At 41.8% G+C, this 22,927-nt stretch overlaps 1 protein-coding gene across 1 annotated transcript; it reads left to right on the top strand.

Annotated features, from left to right (window-relative positions):
- Positions 1-7,822: 7,822 nt before the first annotated feature.
- ETS2 (ETS proto-oncogene 2, transcription factor) lies at positions 7,823-22,143 on the top strand. Its single transcript, XM_052673822.1, has 10 exons — positions 7,823-7,937; positions 10,908-10,979; positions 13,528-13,648; positions 15,724-15,843; positions 16,280-16,480; positions 17,182-17,265; positions 18,080-18,322; positions 18,458-18,721; positions 19,384-19,502; positions 20,447-22,143. Exons 2-10 carry the CDS (start codon positions 10,908-10,910, stop codon positions 20,660-20,662), a joined length of 1,440 nt encoding a protein of 479 aa, XP_052529782.1. The 5' UTR covers positions 7,823-7,937; the 3' UTR covers positions 20,663-22,143.
- Positions 22,144-22,927: the final 784 nt, after the last annotated feature.

Raw genomic sequence — 22,927 nt, 5'->3', positions numbered from 1 at the left:
ACATGTAGAAAACGTGAAATATATAAACTAGAAAAACTAAATTCATATTGGTATTCTCAGAATCCCTGAAAACAGCAAAAGGAGTGAAGTAGGCTCATTGAGAATCTCTTTATCCCTTTATCAATAACTAAACTTTCCACGGGAGCACAAAACAAAACAGGATACAGAGGGCCGAAGAAAGTGAGGGAAACTTTAATTGTTAAGTGTCTGATATGGGAAGCAGGCATAGCATGTATGGGGCACTTTATACATAATTCTCAACTCTTTTATATACATATGTATATATGTATATACATGTATGCAATTGGAGGCACATAGGAGGCCCATACTGCACAAATGCTGGCCTTTGCAGTTGAGAGTCCAGCAAGGTCCTTTTGGGAAGCATCCTCACAGTGCAGATTTGCCTGTGCTTGGAGGCTGCCAGCAGCAGCAGCTTGACCAGAACAAGGCAGGGCTGCAAGCTGCACAAGCGCTGGGAAGGCACGAAGAGCCCAACAGAAGGGAAAGGGCATTTAAAGATGATTGCTGACCTCCAACCCTGGTACAGGCTGAGTGTGATTTCCCAGAAACTCTGGGTTCCTGAGGGAGCCCAGGAGGAATTTAAAGAAGGTGGGTCCACAATCTTTGTCTTCTAAAATCCGTTTAGTTTGCTTCCTGCACGACCAAAGCATGTGTTCCCCTGAGATAAGAGCTCCGCACCGCAGTTAGCTTTTCCTTGGTTGACTTAGGAACATTAAAAGCAATACAGATTATGCTCACAGAAACCCAATGGAAATCAACGGAGTTCACCACCCAGATGGGACCCAAGAGCACAGCTTCCATACCAAGAATTCAGTCTCCATACAAGCACAAAGTTATAGCTATGTTGTGGATAACAATCCCTTGGATGACAGAGATGAGAAAGCAAATGAATAATTACCATAGAGGTCACAGTAGAATATATACATTTATTTAAAGTCCTTTGTGCAATCATCAGCCCTGTTAAAAACAAAACAAAACAAACAAACAAAAAAAGGAAACAAGTGCTTTGTACAGGGATGAAGGAAAGATACTACAAAATACTACAAAAAAAAAAAAAAAAAATAGAGAGAGAGAAAATTTGTAATCAAGCAGATGATTTATTTCTCTTCCAAATAAAAGATTTCTAATGCTGGGGAAAGGCAGTGAAATAACAAATTCCTATGGTTGCTTCTCTGGGCAATTCACTTCGCACCTGCATCAATCCAGAAATCTCAGTGCTGTCAGCAGGATCAACCCCTTAATGATGGGAACACTCAGCTGTAGGAGGAGAATAGGGCATCTGGCCCAGAGTGGGGGAAAAGCTGCACAGAGATTTGTGCATAGAGAAACTGTCTACAGTACACTCTCACAAGATGATTCCTTTGCTTGGTATGTCCAGAGCTCCACCAAAATCCATTTTCATAAAAAGACAATTTAAAATAAATACATTTTAAAAAATTAAAAAATAAAAGCCAGAAGCAAAAAGAATGCAAAGGTTTGATCAATCACAGCTAGCTTTGCTTTGTTTTTAAAGTTGGGTGGTTTTTTTGTTTGTTTGTTTGTTTTGTTTTGTTTTGTTTTGTTTTCCAAAATGCAATTCATTGAGTAGTTTTGAGACCAATTTTTGTTGTTCCTGTGGGAAAACTGCCCAAGCTCCAACAGAATCTCATGGATTTCAGCCTAGCTCTGTGTCAGCCTGGCACAGAGGAAATGGGTTTTATGCTGTATGCCATGAAGTGCCTGCAGAGAACTCCCAGCACCTGGTCTTCATATGTGACCAGACAGCCACAGCCACGTGGGACACGGCCACTCCATGTGAGAACATCTGTTTCACTGGGATGCTGCTCAAAGAGCTAGGGGACCACCATGCCCAAGCTTCTGCCTTGAACAGAACTGCACGTGGGATGAGTAGCCTGGCCCCAGCCTGACACTGCTGCAGGATATCAGCTTCCCCCACACCCTGTAATCAGTCTCCCGTAGAAGCTAAGTATTTTGAACTCCAAGTGGGGAATTTTCTAACTAGGGTTAATCAGTGCAACTAAGCTCATTTTTTGTTCTGCTAGTAATAACCAACCAGTATGATTTTCAAGATTCCTGGTATATGGCATATGCCGTATGTCCTCCACAAACATTAAACATACTCCCACCCATCCCTTCCATATTTCTACTTCATTTACTGTTATGACACAGATATTCTTTAATGAATCTTAATGACTCACCTCAAATGTTGTTTTTTTGCATTCTGATAGCACAGGGCGGGATGACGAATATAATACTGTATGCAACACCTAGACAGCATGAGCAATTCAGCGTTTGCTTAAGCCATATTAGACACTGATAACAGACACAGGCATTGCACCTGCTCCACTGTACAAAGCACAAAACAAAATAAAATGACACCACAGGACAGATACTGCAACTGCTGCTTCTATTTGTATAAAGCAAATTTGTCTTGTCAGAGTTCCAGAGAACGTATGTTGTGGCTATTATGAGCCTTTCTTCTCTTATAAAAATGACTAATTTGACATTGTGCCCTTGGGGAAGAAAAAGCAAAAGTTAGCCAGCTTGGCTAGGACTAAGTAGTGCTTCACAGTGAAGATGTCTGCTAGTCAAAGGTGGGTGCTTCCAAGACTAACCATCTTCACAGTGACGGACACAATAACATATATACTCCCTTACGGCTAAAGCTGGTACTCCCTTTCTCCTCCTGCTTCTCTGAGATTTAGGTTAAATTACTTGAGATAGAAGGCCAAACAATCTTTTAACAGGAGAGTATTAAAACGGGATATAGGTTTTGCATAGGTGCTAGTTAAGGCCACACAATAGGTATCTTCCCATCAAGATGAGATCCTCAGCACTGAACAGGCTGGATGACCTCAACTACAGTGTTCTGTGTCTGAATTTTTGCTGAGGTCAAGAAAGAGGATAGCATCTTCTTCTATAGGTCCCAGCATGTGGTACCAGCCAGGCTCAGATCCATAATTTTAAAATACTGTGTAAAACAAGCTATCTCTCTTATTCGCTAATCACAATAAGACACACCGCTGCTCTTTCTGTAAGAATGTGTGCAGACATTAAGTATGCAGCAAGAGGACATATGGATGCAATCATTGCATTTTCTTTTCAGAAAGAAGCAATCAGACATGATCCCATGCTCCCTTTCTGTTCCACAAATTCTGCCAGCACCTAGCTCTTCACTTGTATTGTCGCTATATAACAGTAAGTCGATGAAATAAAAAAGCAAACTGTTAGGATTTGCTCTGGAAGATAGGAGATGGGAAAGAAGCAGGCTGAGAGACGGTAATAGATAACATAAAACCTAGTAATGGTCCTTCATATTCTGTAGCACAAACATCATTGCCAATTAACCTGGAACAAACTTAAGTTTGTAAAATGCTTGTGGCATCTTACTGCTACCAGCACGCAGCTTTACAGCCACTGACAAACAATGCAAAACTCTGATATTTTTGGAGATGGGGAAGGAGAAGAGGAATCATGTCAACCACAACACTAAGTACTGCCCTAGAGAAGTACTTCTGTCTACCCAGATGGGAGTGAAAATGTGGTGCTGCAGGTCACCTCACAGTTGTTCGTGAGCTGAACAAGAGGACTGTAAGCCTAGACACAAGCAAGGTAGTTTTTAAATGAAACCAGCAGTATGCATAGTGCAGGGAAAAAAGAAAAGCTCTGATGCCAAAGGATGCTAAAGTGTATTTTTTTAAGTACAGTCATCCAAAAGTAATTATTAGCTCTTCAGTTTCTGAATACACTTGGCCTTAAAGTATTAACATGTGCTTTTTATTTTATGCCTCAAATTGCATGAAATGAATTAAATACACACCAAATGGTATGAGCAATCTCTTAAGCACTAGCTAGTTCAGTGACTGATCTTCTGCTTTAGTATGAAGGGTAAAGGTTTATTTTTTTCTGTCATATGATCCATCATCATACAGTTCATGTGTTAGGAATCTCTCTCTGTCCACTGGCAACCTTACTTGAAGCATGCTTGTAACATTTTCACTCAGTTAAGAAATGAGAAGCAGGAGAAACACTTGCGAAGCTGGCAGTTTATTTAATTTCCTTCAGTTTTATGCAACATGAAATGCAGCAATTTTTGTTACCGCTCAAACATGCTGACAGAACTTTGACATAGTATTTTTTTTTCTCCGCGGTAATTACTAGTGTTGGTTTGCATGTGCTAAGAATAATGACACACATGAATAACTTGCTACACTTTATGACTCACGGAGATGCCTTCGCAGAAATGATCTTGGTCACAGTGTGTTTGCCAGGCACTGCGTGGAGAGCTTTTCAGTGGGGATGTTTAGTGGTGTTTTATTTTATCAGCTTCTCCCTCATCAGAGGTGAAGAATACACTACCTATATAAAGACTGCTCGAAACTGCCCTTCCCCCAGCCCTGTATAAATATTTTGGTTTAGCCCCATTTGAATCACAGAGCCAAGGAGTTTCATCCTTTGTTTCAACCATAACAGTGTGTTGTTTGAAGTCACTCTTTCAAACTGAGATAACCAGGTCTCTGCTTTCCAAAGCCGTCACTTCCCGAGACCCTTGAGGCTGTGATCTTACACACGCTCCCTGCTGGCATTCCATTGGTTACTGTTTTTGGGGGAGGCACACACAGGCAGCCCCCCCTTCCCAGTGCAGGGGGACGTTGTTGTTCACCTTACTGGCTGCAGTGGGACACGGTGGCCAGGCACCAAACATAGCCCTGTATTGGGCACCCATGCTCCAGGGCACCCGGAGATGCTTCAGCCCACGCAGCTGAGCAGGAGGAGGAGGAGGCACACACGTGCGCCAGAAACACTCAGGCAGGGGAGCTGAGCCAAAATGCAGATGAGTGCACGGCACATACTTTGAAAGCACGACAGGGTTTTCACTCCTGAGTGTCCTCTCCAGTGTCGCAAGAGAAATTCTGGAGGAGTAAGTCATACCTTCGCTGGAGCGCTGGCTGCAATGCAGCTCTGCCACATACCTGCCACCTCTCGTTCCCTCCTTGTGCTTTAAACCTCTACATTTTTAGGATCTTATTCCCACTCTGTTTTGGCAGCAGTGAGAATACTTCCCTGGGATGCCCAAACAGTCAGCTATTCCTCCTCTCCTCCAGTGAACTCCCAAATGAGCACTGCAGCAGCTTGGAGGGACAAATCATACCCTTCGATAATGGTCCATTGTGTTCAGCACAAGTTGTCACGTACCTTAATACTTTTAAAAATACTAACAAGTTTCTTTAATTCAGTATGAGAGAGCATTTCTTGGCCTAATTCTGAGACATCATTGCTGAAAACAACAGAAAGCATCAGTGGGTCTTCAACAAAACATCTCCAAAGTTTACAGCCTGGTGCTGACACCACGACTGTGCATTAGGTTATGCAGAACTCCTGTCATCTCTCATTGTCAGTATGTCAACATGCACACAAAAGCACAGATAAGGACTAAAGCAATTGTGAGGACAATTAAGCTTCCTAAAAGAGAATTTAACACATAGGTACACTATGGAATTATTTCAAGACAAAACAAAAAATATTCTTCTTATCTTTAACTCTCTAGCTTAAATATTTTGAAAAAGTGTAGTACAGTGGTATTATAGAGAGAACAATAGAGAATAATTCAGGTTGGAAAGGAGCTCTGCAGGTCTTTGTCCCAATCTGCTCAAAGAAGGGCTACCTACAGGACTCAGCCAGGCTGCTCAGAGCTTTGACCAGCCCATCCCAGAGAGACCTTCGAGGACACAGCTTTCCCTTGCTTTGGGAGCATTAATTGCTGTATATCCAACTGGCATGCTCTCTGCTGCAGCTGTGCTCCTCTAAGAAGAGTCTGGCTCCTTCTTTGCTGAAACTTCCATTGAGTAGTTGAAAGCAGCAACAAGATTCCACATTAGCCAGCTCTAGTCCACACCAGTGGAACGCAGATCCTGCACTTGTAAAGGAGTAACAGAGAACTTTACACTAAGTGGTAATGAAATTAAATACTGTATATAATAAGAATGACTTAAAAAAAATTAGAAATTGAATAGAGGAAAATACAGCCAAGTTAATCATTTTGCTCTGGATCCGGAACATCAATTTAGCAAGAAATAAGTAACACCCAGCCTTTCATCTTATCTTTTTGACAGATGTTTCCCCTATATAAAGGGTGGCACAATTGTTTTTGTCAGTATTATAATTAAAATTGCTATCCAGCCAACACAAAGTTTTTAATGGTTTCCCTTGAGATTATAACAGATGTTGCCTTATTAGATAAGAACTCTCCCAAAGTGAGAAATGTTACTGGCATAAAACTTTTCATTCAATCTCAACGTGTGCTGTCACGATTCACCTGGTAACATTTGGCCATAAGGAATGAAGTACCAGCCACCGTCCTGAAGAGAGAGGAAAAGGCATCCTGAAGGTTTTGGAAGAAGTACTAGAAAACCAAGTGTTGTGGTTTGATCTTTGCTATGGCCAGAAGTAGATGGAGAGCATAGAAGGAGGTTGCCTTGTCAGCTGCACCTCCACCAGCCAGATACTACAGGTTCTTATCAGTATAAATAACCATCATTTAATCATTTGGCAGAGGGTCTTTGGAAATCTGGTGAGTAGCAGTTTTCTGGTTCCCGTTACAAGAAAAGATACAATGGCATGCTAAGTTGAAATGGCAGCTAGTTTAAATAAAGCAACATGTAACGGTGAACTCCAAGAACGCTTTGCAAAGGCAGCTTAGGTCCCTGACTCTCACTGAAGAGCTGGAGAAGTGGAGGGTGGAAGTGCTGAGGTGCTGTGGTGCTCAGCCTGCGTGTTGGTGGCACGGGGCTCCATGGCACCCTCCCAGGGCTACCAACTTTGTGTGAGGTCTGAGAAGCTGCTTAGCCGACTGTAGTGTTTGGGTGTTACCTGTCATCGAGAAGTCCCCAAGACATCTACAGAACATGCAACATGGCACAACTGCTGAGTTTCTTTAAGTAATGTGTCCCAGTGTATTATGAAATACACTAGTCATACAGATACTTGGGATTTCATGGGTTGATTCTCCTAATCTTAGCCCTCCCGAGGACAGGTATTAATTAAGCATACAAAAATATTAGCCAAGCGCTGGCACAGCTGCCCAGAGAAGCTGTGGTGCCCCATCCCTGGAGGCACTCAAGGCCAGGTTGGATGGGGCCCTGGGCAGCCTGAGCTGGTGGGGGGCAGCCCTGCCCAAGGCACGGGTGGGGGTGGGCAGGCTTTGAGGTAACTTCCAACCCAAACTGTTTTGTGATGCTGCGACCTCTTGTACAGCAAAGGGAAGAAAGCTGCCTTTCTGAACGACACCAAAGATCCTATCCTCTTCCCATGCTCCCCAGCGAATCCCGCAGGCCCTACTCTGAGCACAGCGTTAAACCAAACACTCCTCCCGTTGCCCGGAGGGAACCTCACTCTTGTGCTGACAGGCTGACAGACAGACCTACACACATACGCACACAATCAGCGGGGGGTTCACAAGCCCCCGGGGCAGCCTCGCCAGACCCAGCGAGGCCCCCGGAGGGCCGAATCCCACCCGCCGCCCTAGATGAGCGCCGAGGCAGGCCGCACGCAGAGGCCGGCCTCCCGGGGGCGGTCCCGCCGCCGCCCCCGCCCCTGCCCGCTGAAAGCGCCCGGCAGGCCAGGCGGCGCGGCACAGCGCGGCACAGAGCGGCAAAGGGTGGCACGGCCCTACGAAGCGGCCAGCGGCACGGCCGGTAGCGCCCACGCAGGCGCCCGCCTCCCGCCCGCCCCTTTTCTCCTCCTCCGGGACTCTCCGCTGGGATCGAGCCGGCTGTGCCGCCGCCGCTGTTGTTGTTGTCGGTCGGTTGTGCCACATCGAGGATATTTTGACTCCCGCAGCGGCAGCGGCGCTTTCTTTTATCCGTTTTCTGGGGAGAATTGCGTGTGCGCGGCGCCGCTGCGAAGCGGAGGACCAGGTGAGCCGGGCTGCTCGCCCCGTGCCGTCCCATCTCACCCCCGGGCGGCGGCGGGGACCTGGCGGCGGTGGGGGGAAGGGGTTAATGGGCGGAGGGCGCTCTGGACTGGCTGCGGAGAGACCCCGAGGGCTGAGCTGTACCATCGCTGCGCCCAACTTTGAGGTGGGAGAAGAGCGCGCGTGGGGAGGCGAAGCGGTTCTCTGTCTCCGGGCCCCCGGGAGCTGCTGTGTCCGAACCGAGCGGGAGCGAAATCTGTCTGTCGGCTTTCAGGACTTGCCGTGGGATCGCGGCGTGCCGGCTGTGGGTGCGCACCTGGTCCTCGCTGAAAAGGAGTCGATCAGAATTCAGGAGTATTAGTTAATAAGTGCCTGATCCTGTTGACCCTGTTCTGGTTCACCCACTCAGCTATGCGGGGGAGGCGAGGAAGGTGTCCTGCCGGCTAAACCAATTACAGCTGGCAGGGAGCAGTCATCGGCGTTGCTGAGGAGCTGGGATCCAGGCCCAGGCACACCGTGTGTCTTGTCTGAACTCAACTCAAAACCAGCTGCAGCTCTCTGCATCGCTGGAGCTGCTCGGTCCTCTCGGTGCCGTGGTGCCTCCTCAGGTGTTTGGGGCTGGTGGTGCTGAGGGAGGGAGAAAACTGGAGCGAAACAGCTCTTCCTGTGTTGTTGGTAGAGCAGAGAGCTGCGTGCCTTGTGAGAAACCTGATGGGAAGGCCACAGAATGAACAGTCTGACATAGAAATACAAGGAGCCAGGTTAAGGAGCAACACTGGGTGGTGAGGGCTTCTTGGAGATCTTTTATCTCAGCACCCAAAGTGCTTCTGAGGAAACAGAAAAATCAGGAAGGGAAGAAGCTCCTAATCACAGAATTGTAGGGCTTGGAAGGGACCTCTGGAGATCATCTAGCCCAGCTCCCTGCTAAAGCAGGTTCCCTTCAGCAGGTCGCACAGGAGAGTGTTCAGATGGGTCTTGAATATGTCCAGAGAGGGGAGACTCAATCAATGGGAACGTCCCAAAGAGGAGTCCTGTGAAGGCCTGGCTAGCACCTGAATTGTCAGAAATTCAGTCCCCCACTGGAGATTGGATCTAGGATTACTGAAAATGTGCGTAGTGTCCTCTTGAATGCCTTCCGATTGTTGAGGCTTGCAGCTAGTTTTCCTATGTACCTGTACAGGTTACAAAGGCCATTAAAAATTCCATATACATAGGTTTTTTTTGTTTGCTTTTTTTTTTAAAAAAAAAAAAAAAAAACAAAAAAAAAAAACATTTGAATTAAGGATGAACGGTTGTTTAGGCTGGTGAATTTAATGAGAAAAATGAAGATGCTTGCCGAGTGAGACTCATGCTGTGTGAAATTCTTTGGTGCTCAATGAGATGTGTAATTTAGATCAAATATTAGTGCATGCTATTTGAGGTAAAACCCATCATTCTGTGGATTGCACTTTTGGGTAACATTAACGAAGGATAAGTGGACTATTCCTTTTATATTGGTGTGATTTATGTTGCTTCAGTGATAAGCCCCATACATCTAATAACTGTGAAGTTGAAATGGGCCTCTCAGGTTGAGGACTCTTGACTTTTAAGTGATTGCAAACACAGGAGGATGAAAGGGATCTGTGGCTGTTGGGTATTTTTCTTCTGCTAGGTGGACAGATGTTGAATGTGTGTTGTCATTTTAGCAGCTCTACTTGTTTTGTGGCTTTGGTTTATTTGTTGTATTGTTGTTTATTTGCTTTTTTTTTTTTTTTTTAAGCTCTAATTTGCCATCTTTTTTCAAGTTCAGGATTGTACGTTGATTTTTGTGTGTATTGAAATGGCTTAAGAGAAATGGCTTGTATTTAGTAATCACAGTTTTGTGGCAATAATAGTGCCCTCAGTTGCTTTGTGTAAATTGGAGTACGCGTTTTCAGACAGTTTCTGTGGAACAAAACAATGCAGCACAACGCAGTGACAAAGTAGAAGGAAAATTGTTGAGACAACTTGCCACAGTCTGGCCTGATGAGGTATCATTTACTGACACCTGAATTACAGCATCGTGATAAACTTGAACAATGGCAGTAAAATCTGCATTATTCATTGCGTTTGATCTCTCATGGGATAAGGATCTTATCACTGTGTTCCTTGAATCATATATAAGAGAACATGTTATACAGCCCTCACACAACCCTGCTTCTGGTGGCACAGGGAACTTGATAGCCTTGACTTGAGCAGCATGAAAGTGCTGTTGGTGGTCTCAGCGCTGAGAAGGGTGTTTTATATCGTGAACCCTTTTTGACTAGTATGCCTTTAGCAGGCTCAAGTTTAAGTGTACTAATCCAGAGTTCATAAAATAGGCAAAATAATGCGTGTCAGAGATGCTGATCTAATGAAGAAAGCAGGTTGTTGGTATCTGGAGCTTGTTTTCAGAGATAATTCATGAGACGAGTGAGCAAGGCAAATGTCAGTCTGAAGGTGCTCCAGTGAGCACTGCTGCTTCTCTTCAGTACTTTAAAGGCAAAGTCCAAAGTGAATTGTGGTGTGTAAGCATGAATATAGTAAGTGAAGGTAGACAGCACTTCATGTTTAAAATAATGGGTGGAAGGTACAAAATAACTGCAAGCAATAGGTACTTGATGGACAAAGGACTTACGAAGGCTTTCATGCTCATCTAATGGGATGAGCTACTGAAAGCAGTCACTTAGGGTACCCGAAGTTAATCATCCTCTTGTGCACTCGTTTCACAAGACTGTGCTGATTCCTGGGAGAAGTCTTCCAGGAAAAGCTGTGTAAGCAAGATGAGAATTTTGCTGTATATGATTGGGATGCAAACAACATGAGGGGTTGGGGGGGGGGGGGGGGGAACAGAAACAGCTTTGCCTTTACCACACTCAGAGCTGTTCTGCGGTCTGTGCTAAAGCAGTAAGATGCCTCTTAACATCCTTGCTTTCTCAGTAGCAGTGCATCTCACATAATCCTTCTTGTTTTTCAGATGAGTGAATTTGCAATCAGAAACATGGATCAAGTAGCTCCTGTCTCCAATATGTACAGAGGAATGCTCAAGGTGAGCTCTCCTGAGTGAGCAGCTTCTAAACCCCTCTGATCTCATCAGATTTTTCCTAAATAAAGGTCCCAGGACTGGCAGCATGGTTGACCTTTATATGTCTATTTCGAGGAGAGTAGTGAAGTGCTGTTCTGATGCGACTAGTTAAGTCTAATTTGTTCAAGAGCATTTTATGAAAAAAGGAGGTTATTCTATTATTACATGCAACTAAGTCCAGCACTTAGGAAGAGACCAAGGCTAGTTATTCATTATATTTTTATAGGTAGATAAGCTGTCTCTGTTACCTTGTTTTGAAATGAGCTTACAAACTGAAGAGAAATCAGAAGCAAACTACAAAGATTCCATTTATAAGTGCTTCTGTCCTCTTATTCACACCAATTACTCTTTTATCCCAATGTCATTTTTTTAACACAGCATTTATTAATGTGAACTAGGCAAGGATTAGGAGGACACTTTCAATTCTCATTAACTTTGAGCAATGTACATGTTTTGAAGAATCACTTAGTGAATCTTTAGTATTCTGACTCCTGATGTTTTATGGCCACTCTTACCTTTTTCTGTTGCCCAAACAACAACAGTAGGGTATAAAAGAGATCCCCTAACTTGACAGCTGTGTACTCCTGGCTGCAGTAGCTGTTTTTAAGCAGATGTTCAGTTGTAATATAATTAAGTCAAAATCAATATGTAGATTCTAATACTCTGTAGCTGCTTTTTTTTTTTTTTTTTTTTTTTTGTTATTTTGTTCTGTGGTAATTAGTCTTAACGTATGTTGAAAGGCCACATAAAGTGGTTGCATGGCTGATAGGGCAAGCAGAGTTTATTTCTACATTACTTTGTTTTTTCTTTCCTTCCCTTTGGTTACCATTAAAACAAGAACCTATTTAAACGCTAACCCTTTTTGAAATATGAAACTAGTGCAGTATAGATTTTACTCATTCACATGCCACAGCATTTTTTCCAGTGACTCAGGATAAGGGTCAGCTATTTACACAAAATGCAGGAGTTTCCAGATTATGTTGAAAGAACTTGCCCTTTCTTCTAGGTACTAGAGATGAGTCAGTGCTTTTATCTCGTAGCATACCAAGTATTCTTTATTAACAGTTGCCCAATGTGCCAGTAGCTTGTTTTGTGTGGCTGTGAGCTTTTTTTCCATGGGTTGGCACTGACTCTTTCCAGTACCTGTGGTGAGCACCTGGACTGATTATACAGAATTTGTCTCCACCGTCTGGCTCCCAGTGGGGATTCCTGAAGCCAGTTAACCCCTAGAGACATATTATGTTCTTCCACAGCTTTTTCTTGTTTTTTGTCAAAGCCTCATAGAGGCAGCAAAAGAAAAGTTAGTGGTTACATGGAAATACCCTTGCAGTTGCAGAAACACGATTCAGATTGCTTTTGCCTCATAACTGAATACAGCCCTAAAGCGTGTTTGTACTTTGCTTTGGCATAAGCAGGTATACCACTGCATGTATGAAAAAAGGAAGTGTTTGGAAGGTGCCTTAGTCTCCACATCTCTGAGCTGCAATAGCTGCAGTTTGTGCTATAGCTTTTCAGAACAGTTTTCTATCTTCAGATGCTTTTAAAATCTCAGGGGCATCTTTTTACCTTGTTTTGCTTCTGGATATGACAGATACTGTTTCCTTGTGACTAAAGGGCAAGCTGCATAAGTTGTTTTTAAAGTTATTTTCTACTCTTTTGTATTTTCCTCCCTTCCCCTTACGAGGCTGGAGAGCTCTAGTGGTTGTACTCTGTGCTTCTAGGATGCACACTTGTCAAGTATGTCAAGGCAAGAAACTTAAGTTTTTAAAATGCATCTGTATCAGTATCTGTAAGGCTGCCATATATGAGTAGAATTTGTTTTTATCTGGACTATTTTCATTATGCTCATGTTTGTCCCTTTCTGTACAATTTAATTAGCAGTATTTCACTGAATGCTTGAAGACTGCAGAATGTAGTGGCTGGCAAATCATGTAACTCACAAGCGTAGATGTCCTTAAGTCTTCTAAAGATGGCTGTATTGCTTGAAGATACAAGCAATGATGTACTTCAGGCTAGATTCTGTTTTTATTGTTTTTTTTTTCTCCTGAAAATTACATACACCTATTGTAGGCCATGCACTACCAATTGCTTTTCCATCACTTATCCTGCCGTCAAAATCCCAAGCGATTAGTGAATTTCACAGAAGAAATGCTAAGATTTCTTCACAGCATATCTGAGTGTGTGTGTGTGTGTGTGTAGGTATATTTGCATTCTCTATTGTTAAAAGTATCAATCACAGGAAACCTAAGAATATCCTTCCTTGGCTTTACCTGACTTGTAGAATGTGCTGCACAGTTAGTTCTGTGTTGTGAGCATTGGCTTCTTGTACGTGAATACAAAACAGCCGTGTTGCAATTGTGTTCAAGTATTTCAAAGGTAGGGGTTAGTTGATTCGAGGTAGTGGTTGTGCATGATCTCAAAGTTTAGGAAGTGGTTGGGTTTGGTTTCCTAGCAGCACTGCTCTAGAAAAAAAATCTAATGTTGGGGCTTCTGTTATTCTGTTGCTTTGCAGCGGCAACCAGCGTTTGACACCTTTGATAGCTCCAACTCCCTGTTTGCTGGCTATTTTTTATCGCTAAATGAAGATCAAACACTCCAGGAAGTGCCGACGGGATTTGATTCTACTTCTTACGGTAACTTTTAACTCTGTTCCTTGGTCCAATCCGTAGGTCAGAAAGAAATACGTGGAGTCTGAGTGCCAGATAATTTCCCTAAAAACAAACAAAAAATAACACTTTGTTTTATTACGTGGACTTCTGTGTACATATTTGATTTAAACCGTGTGAGTTGCTCTGTTGGTAGTTGCTGTTATCTGCTCTGAAAAAGACTGGGAACTGGGACTGAGCAGTTTAAGATAGACTGACACTCCACGGAAGAGGCCTTAACTGTTATTAAAGTAGATCTAGTTCAAGCCCGTTTAAAATATTTAAATTTAAACAAAAAATTACAACTGTATAAACTTAAAAATCAATTATGGTTGAGACATTGCAAATATTCAACAAGCTCCTATTTTGACCCTCTGGCATTAAATCCTAGAACACAGGAATGCTTGTTTCCTTTCCTACTTCTCTTTTCCTTAGGAGTTTGTTTTAGTCCTTACCTTAAAAAACAGGGGATGTTTACATATGTGTGTGTGTATATAGGACAGTACCTGCCAACAGTTCTGTGTAAATCCTAGCCTGAACTCCCTGGCTATTATTCTAACTGCCCCAACCCCCCCCAAAAAAGAGTCAGTATGTCAGTATTCTACCCAATGCTGCCTTTATTTCCTACTTGGAAAATGGATTTGGGGAGGGAAAAAAAAAAAAAAAAAAAAAGCCCTAAAACCTATGGAAAAACTGCCAGTCCTTTGTTCTGCTGTGATTCTAATCAGTCACCTTCTCTGGTCAGCAAAGCAGGTCTTAACTGATATTTAGGATGGGTGTGGTGCAAACAGAAGCAAAAACATGGCTGGCATGAGCTCTGCTTGTTGGATCAAGTGGAGCCTGTACCTAGTCAGGACCTAGGAAAACAAGAAGAGCCACACACTTTCCTGAACGGACTTGAAGTCTGGCTTTACATACCTTGTCACCGTTATATGCTTCGCAAATAGCAGAATTTTCAAGTGCTACCTGTGTGCTAGTGTTCAGAAGCTCCCAAATATTATTCAGGGATACCATAGTGAGGTGGTTCAGGTGTCCATAAATTATTCCTAGATGAGCAGTGTCAATCACAAACAAAATACCATTGAAAGATTTTTTTATTATTATTTTTTTATTTTTTATTTTTTTTTTAATCTGAAACATTCAGGTGGTCTGGTCGACTTTTTTTCATCATCTTGTGAGCACTTTCAGAATGATCTGAGGCATCTTCCCATGAGAATTCTCCAACAAGATGGAGTGGAAACAAAATTTGTCCATAAAATAAATCTGGGCAGCCTGATCTGGTGGTTGGTGACCCTATGTGTAGCAGGAGGTTGAAACTAGATGATCTTTGAGGTCTTTCTGAACCCAGGCCATTCTATGATTCTACCCATAATAGTAATCATTTTGTCATTTCAAATCTAGCTTGACTATAACTAATTAACAAACATAAAAATCAATCATGTGGATTAGTGATTTATGGATGATGTTGTTTTTGGATTTCATTGTATTATTTTAGGCACTGAGTGACAGCTTGTGACCAGTCACAGCTGTTTGGTTGAGGTGATTTGAGGAATACATGGGAAGGTTGGAAACAGTCCACTGGATCACATCGTTGAGTAGTGCATGCTAGTTCTTCACAACCCTATTATCAGTTGCATAGCTCTCAGACTAAATTAAGGCTGTCTGGAGTTATAATAAAGAAGTCTGGGGTCAAATTATAGATGAGAAAATAGGGATAAGCAGTCTCATATTTCCTTTAAAGAAAAAAAATACAGTAAAAGTTCACTACAACAAGGGCATGTCGTGCAAGTATGAACAATCAGTAATGATTTATGTGATGAACAGCAGCAAAGCTTTAATTTAGCATGATGCAATTTTAGCAACCCAGCACTACGAATTCTGTAGTGTTGAAAATATGTTAAGATAATTTGAAAACAGATCTACCTTGTTTGTTTAAAAATACCTGGTTTCTAGCAGCCTTTTATTATTCTTCAAATGGCATAGCAAAAACCTGTCACTTCTTTGACTGGCCTAAAAGCTAATGCATCTCCTTTTTCCCCTCCTCCCCCTATTCTTTCTTGTAGAGTCCAACAACTGTGAATTGCCTCTGTTAACCCCGTGCAGTAAGGCTGTGATGAGTCAAGCCCTGAAAGATACTTTCAGTGGTTTCACAAAGGAACAGTGTCGGCTGGGTATACCAAATAGTAAGTGTTTTCTATTTATAAGGTCTTTTTTTGATGCTAAGGAGGGCACTGAATAGCGGTTCTTTCAAAAGAGAAAGAATGATGTCAGTAGGGAATACAAGAATGGATCCTATGTGAATCTGGCACAGCTTGACTTGGAAGGAGTGAACTTGCTGGTATTAAAAATGGGTGCATAGACAGCTCATATTTTGGCAGCATAAGAGAGTCGACGAAGCTGAGGGCATCTCTGATTAGAAGTGAATGCGGAAAGAAAATAGAGAGCTGCTTTTCTTTAAGTTCAAGAATACATTCATTCTGAAGCTTCATTCTAAAGCTTAAACTTCAGAAGTAACTGGGTTAAAAGTTTCTTTCATTCACTGCCTTTTAATGAAGACTATTTCAGGAGCTGACAAATGTTAGGATTTCTCTCAAATGCTGGATGCTTTCTGTCTTTCAGATCCCTGGCTGTGGACTGAACAGCAAGTTTGCCAGTGGCTTTCGTGGGCTACCAACGAATTTAGCTTGGCAAATGTGAACATCCATCAGTTTCTTATGAGTGGCCAAGACCTCTGCAACTTGGGCAAGGAACGCTTCCTGGAACTTGCGCCTGACTATGTGGGTGACATTCTGTGGGAACACCTGGAGCAGATGATAAAAGGTATCTATGGAGCCAGAAAAAGCTTGGGCTTTTCTGACAGAAGCAGAAATAGGATTCTTTCAAAAGCTAATGTCACTGTGAAGCATTTTTGTTACGTATCAAAAGTCAAGATGAAGTGTAAAGCGTGGTTAATTAAAGCATTATCAGAAGTAGCACTGCATCCATCATAAGAAAAGTGCAAATGCAGGTATCTGCTGAAGTCATTCTGTGTTCAGGCAAAGTACCTCTTGCATTTGTGTTCTATTTGCATTAATAATTGAAATAATGAGATTAAGGCTACTATAATATTCATTTATTAAAAATACATGTAGTCAACCAGAAGTAAGGCAGAACTTGCATATGGAGTTTTAGCAGCATCATCAGTGTTCACCCATGTGCTCCCTTGCTTTTGGAGCATAACACTCTATAGTTGCATATGTTAAGATCTGGACCTTTAAATTACTGTTGTTTCATTGTTAAAATACCATTCATATGGAGATTTTCAAGTGTGCTGGAAGTTAGGAGGTTTCTTCTGATGTTTGTTTTTCTGTGGGATTTTGGGGGCGTTTTAGGGGTATTTTTTCCCTTCTGAAAGAGTTTGCAGTACACTAGTAAAGCCTATGTAAATGATGACCCTAAAACGCTTGAGTCTGAATCTTTTCTTATACGTGTCAGATCTTTAGAACTGTAAAACCAAGCTTTCTTTTTTCTCTACCTCTCAGACAGCCAAGAAAAAGCACAGGATCAATATGTGGAGAGCTCTCATCTCACCTCAGTTCCTCACTGGGTCAATAATAACTCCTTAAGTAAGTATCTTAAGAAATTTGACACTTCAGATATTGTAAGTTTATTCTAAGAATGTCACAGATCCTTCTTTGAAAAAGCACCAGAACACTTACTGTGCATCAGGAGAACACTTCAATTGCTGCAGTTCTTTTTCCTACTATTGTTTGTCATCTAACTCATACCAGAAATCTTTTGAAGACTAAAGGGTATGGAAAGAAAAAAAAAAAAAAAAAGAAAAAAAAAAAGCCAACAAATTTCCTCTTGGAATGCCAAAGCCTACATCTGTGGAGCAGAGTGACCACTCCCACCTCTAGCAAACAGCCAAAAAGCAGCAGCAGGAGCTATGTTTAGCTTTTCTGAGGGCTGTGGAAGCGTAACAGAACTTTTGACAGTGTACGGTATAACCATAGAGACCAAGTGCTAGATCCTTCAGATTGTGCTTTTGGTGCCATGTTTTACTGAAACCACAGTTTGATCTCTAGATTAGCCTTATTGCATCACTTAATGATGAGGGCCTGCCTCAAAACCACTTAAGTTTCTCCAGCTTTTTCTGCAGCCCTGCAGTGTCTTTCAAGAACAAACAATATACGTATTTGTGGTGTGAAGATACAGATGGAGATTAACAGAGTCTGACTTGGAGACCAGTAAATGGGAGTCTCATCACTGATGTCAATAGCCTTTCTAGGAGGTCCACAGCATCTAATAAACCTCTGTCAGATTTCTAAAGAGGGAAACTACTTAGTGGCACAGCTTTTGTGGGGTTCTTGAGGTGTATTAGTCTGTTCAAGGAGAAAACCACTTAATTCATTCTTTCATATATTTTTTTTCTTTCAGATGTTAATGTGGATCAGACCCCCTATGGTATGCAGATGCCTGGGTACCCTAAAGCCCTCAGTTATCCCAAACCCAATCTCCTGAGTGATATCTGCCAGACTTCCACAGGACCAAATCTCCTTAATCCAGAACAAGACTTTTCACTGTTCCCCAAAACCCAAGTAGATGCAGTTAGTGTGAACTACTGTGCAGTAAATCAAGATTTCACAAGAAGTAATCTGAACTTGCTGATAGATAATTCTGGTGAGTTACTGTCTGTATGACAATAATGGGTTCAAGGCAATATTCTTTGTCTTTTCCTCCCTTGCATAGTTTATATACAAGCTTTTGAAAAGAGAAGGAAAAACATTTTTCTCTTTTTTTTTTTTTCTTACGAAGGTAAACTTAGAGAACATGAATCTAGTGAAAGTGGTGCAGAAAGCTATGAAAGCTCAGATTCGATGCTGCAGTCCTGGAACAGCCAGTCATCACTAGTGGATTTACAGCGTGTGCCATCCTATGAGAGTTTTGAAGATGACTGTAGCCAGTCCTTGTGTATGAGCAAACCTACAATGTCTTTTAAAGACTATATTCAAGATCGAAGCGATCCTGTAGAGCAAGGGAAACCAGTTATACCAGCAGCGATTCTAGCTGGCTTTACTGGTAAGTCGTGAAGCAAAATGGTCACTACTCATGCTACAAAATATCTTCTATAAATGCATATTGGTGCTGATAGAGTTGTGTAGTTGTAACGTATGTCTTGTAGTGTGGTCAAAGTCTGCAACTCTTGAAGATGTTCAATTTTAAGTGTACATAGGAGAAGTCTTATGGGACTATCTGTCTAAAGCAAGAAAACATGGGTACATCAGAATGCTGTGAATATCAAATGCACCTTCTGATTATTTTGAAAAAAGAAAAGCTTGGACAAAGCCTTCCCCAGTTCTGGATTCCTGCAGATGATGGCTTGCCTGTTAGGACCTTGTTCCTGCAGTCCTTGCTAAAATCAGATTTTCCTCTAGAAAGTCTGCCAAGCCAAGGGAGTGGAAGGGAGGGATGAGGAATCTACTTGCAAACAATGGAAGACATAGCTTGCATCAGATCCAATGTTTCCATGAAAAATGTTAATTTTTAACCTATCTATGAATAGACTTGTAGAGGAAAAATCTTAACAATAAAGCTTTTTTCCTTCTATTTAAAAACAAACAAACAAAAAGACTAATCACCAGATTGACCTTGTGATCTGAATATGGTTGCATATATTAATGATGATATGAGCTTGCAGAACTATTAATTATGACTTCTCCCCACCCTTGCTCTCTTAACAGGCAGTGGACCTATACAGCTATGGCAATTCCTGCTGGAGTTACTGACTGACAAGTCCTGCCAGTCATTTATTAGTTGGACTGGAGACGGATGGGAATTTAAACTTGCTGACCCAGATGAGGTATGTGTTTAATTGTGGCGTACAGAAAGATTTTAGGGTCTCATCTGTTATCTCTGGGCTTCCTCTAGACTATAAAGCATTTGTGAGATCAGACACTTGCTGAAATCTCTTCATCTGCAAATACTTTACTGTGTGGTCAGGACTGCTGTGGGATGTGCTCCCCCTCTCCTGGGATATCAGCATTTGCTTATAGTAATGAGAACACATTGTGTAGCTTGAAACTTAAAGCATACAAAGTTAGATGTTTTGACAGGCTGAGCAATACTGTAGGCTAGCTTACTGAATACAGTTGAATCAGCAAGGTCTGGGATTGCACGAATTCCCAGGGAAAAAGCACTGAAGGTATTACAGCCCTTCTAGTGAACAGCCAATGTGATAGTGCTGCATTTTAAACTTGTTGGGAAATTATGGCTTTAGTCATGAAAAATTAAGAGACCATACCTTTGTTTCCTGACTGCTGCTACCAGTAGGAAAGTTACTGCATTAGGAGATACGATTTAAAGTCCCCTGAATCCTGTTTTATTTCAAGAAGGGAAGGGGAATCATCAACTCCAAGGAACTTCTTAGAATTAAACTTCCGTTTAAAAAGCTGTCCCTTCTTCTCAATAGCAAATTAAATCTTTAATTGTGTCTTTTTTGAGAGAGGTGACTACATTTCACTTAAGCTTGATCTTCTTAAAGATATTTGGGCCCATCCTCTGCAAGGAAGTGTTCTTGCTGTCATTTGCAACCACCACTTTGTCTTGTATGACCTACTTTGTCTTGTAGCTCATAGTTGTCTCGGGGTTTGAGCCACCAACTCTGTGTTATCCAAGTTTGGGACACCCAAACAAGTAAACTGCTTTGATTGAAATGGGGTTTTAATAACTGCCTTTATCAGCTGCTGACCAGAAAAGTGTGACTTGAACAAACCCTTTACATTTGTTTTCTTTTTGCACTGGCAGGTGGCACGGAGGTGGGGAAGGAGGAAAAACAAGCCAAAAATGAACTATGAGAAACTCAGCCGAGGGCTGCGCTACTACTACGACAAGAACATCATCCACAAGACCTCGGGGAAGCGCTACGTTTATCGCTTTGTGTGCGACCTGCAGAACTTGCTGGGATACACGGCGGAGGAGCTGCATGCGATGCTGGGGGTGCAGCCCGACACTGAGGACTGAGCCCAACCGTCTGGTGCTGCACGAGCAGGGAGCGCTTGTTGGGACTGTGACCAGGAGCCGTCTGCAGGCAGTCCTTCTGGCTGTTCGGATGGGTGCAACTGTGATGAAATAAGGACCTTGACTGATTTTGTAACCAGGGAAAGTTGGAAGGAAGTGGCCTTATTTCATCAGCGGCTTCAGATGTTGCTGTGTCAGGCACTTGAGCAGCATGGAAGTTGATACAGATCACAGGCTCTGTCACGACGACACAAAAATGCTTTAGGGTTGAGCGTTTTGACCACCTGTTCTGCCATATAAAATGTTTTGGCTACTTACACTGCCATGTAATGATGGGTTGGCTTTAAAACCAAAGGTTGGATGAGGAAACTGGTGATGGAGCTGAACAATTGCTCAGATTCTTTTTTCACATGCCATCATCCTTGCTTCCATCTCCTATCATGCAATTATTTAAGAAAAACTAATTTATTTTGAAAGAGCGGTAAGAAGAATTGATATTAATGTTTTGTTCTCAAGCATGGTTTTTTTAACTATTATTATTATTATTACTCCAGAAATGTGCTGCATAGGTACATCAACACTCTGTGTCCAAAACCAGATGTAGCAACTCTGTCAAAAACAGAAAAAACCCTCATGAGAAAGGAAGGAAAATCATACCATTTCAATATTCAGTTTTGTATATATTCTGTGATTCTTTTTGCAACTACTTAATGTTCCTATTTAACAGATCTGTATAGTGTAAATTAAACTAATTGTATGTGTGTTTGTTTTTTTTTTTAAATAGGACGAATGTAAATCTATTGAATGGCTATTTCATGTTTGTCTAGGATATACAACCTTCTGCAAATATTTAATTGGCCTCAGAGACAACATAAGTACTGAGTATGCATGCATATGGTATGCCAATGCCATGACACTGGGGGGTGGGTGCGGTGGGAAGCTGGCTCAGTGTTTTGTTAAGGCTGAAGCTGGCAGTTCTTTGTGCATTTTGGCATTTTTACATGAAACTAATATTATATTCTGGGACATTAAGGGCCTATTTGTGGTTTCTTCTTTAACTGAAAATGAAAATACTAATATGGATAAAATTAACTTTTTCCTTTACAAATGGCATATGTTTTTCAACTTCTATGCATGTCCTTTAAAAAAAAAAAAAAAAAAAAAAAAAAAATTTATATACAAGCCTTATTTTTTCAGTTGACTTGTCTCTTCTTCCTGCAGTTTATCCTGTATGATTAAGATATGAATTCTATTTTTGGAATAACTGTGACTCCTTTTCAGAGAACAGGAGGGATTTATGTAGCAGCTATTTTTACTGCACAAAAAGAAAAAAAAAAAAAAAAAAAACACCATAAAACAATTCACTGGAAAAATGTACTTTGTAAGAAAGCTTTATTTTTTATCTGAGCTTGGTGTACATTTAAATGTTGTAAAGTGTGAGAGGTTTAAAAATGAGTCCTTATTAAAACCTCTTGAACAAGGGAGAGGAAGGTACTGTGCTTCTTTACCTCGATATTACAGAGTGTAAGGGAGGGTGGGGGGAGGAAATCCTCCAGCCTGGATCTCTGCGGAAGTATATGGGGGGGAAAAATAGTAAAAATTGGGCAGCAGAGAGCTTCTTAAAGAAAAATCTGTAAGACTCTGGCAGGCTAATGGCCTTGGACGAGTTAAAGGCATGTCAGTGTTCTCTGTTTAGGTATAAATTGGAAGCTAATGTCTTTGTTCTGTGTGTTTGAAAGAGAACTGGTGGTTCTGAGCTGTGTTGCGTATTAATGTGTAACTATGGGTAAATATAGGAGAGAGCAGGTGTGTGAAGACTGCTGGTGCTTGACCTGTTCTTGCTTCTGTCTCGCACAGTGAGCCTACTGTTGTAGCTATCTTGATCTTGTGTTCTTCTCCATCCCCCCATGTTACAGAAAAGCAGGAAATAAGAAGCCATTCACTTTAAATCATCTATTAAAGAAATAGGAAAATGTGATGTTAATTGCTTTTTAAAAAGGGACTTTCCCTAGGTTTCCTCATCTTTCTATCAAAACGTGGCTGTAGTACCTTGATCTTGCTTTCAGTGCTGTCATCATGGTGTAGCAGCACATTAACAACTTGAAGAAAATGGATGTATTTTTATTTTTTAAGAGTATGCCCTTCTAAATGTCTGGAGCTGAAAGAGTAGACCTGCATCTTGCACTGTAGCTGCAGTCATACCTGTACATTTGCAGATAGCTTCTGTTAGTCTCACTTTTATGATCCCTGAGAAGGAAAAGGAGCCTT

The sequence above is a fragment of the Tympanuchus pallidicinctus genome, unplaced genomic scaffold (genome assembly GCF_026119805.1).
Source record: "Tympanuchus pallidicinctus isolate F22 unplaced genomic scaffold, pur_lepc_1.0 scaffold14, whole genome shotgun sequence".
NCBI lineage: Eukaryota > Metazoa > Chordata > Aves > Galliformes > Phasianidae > Tympanuchus > Tympanuchus pallidicinctus.
Note: the sequence above shows the minus strand (reverse complement) of the source record. Positions and strands in the feature narration are given on the sequence as shown.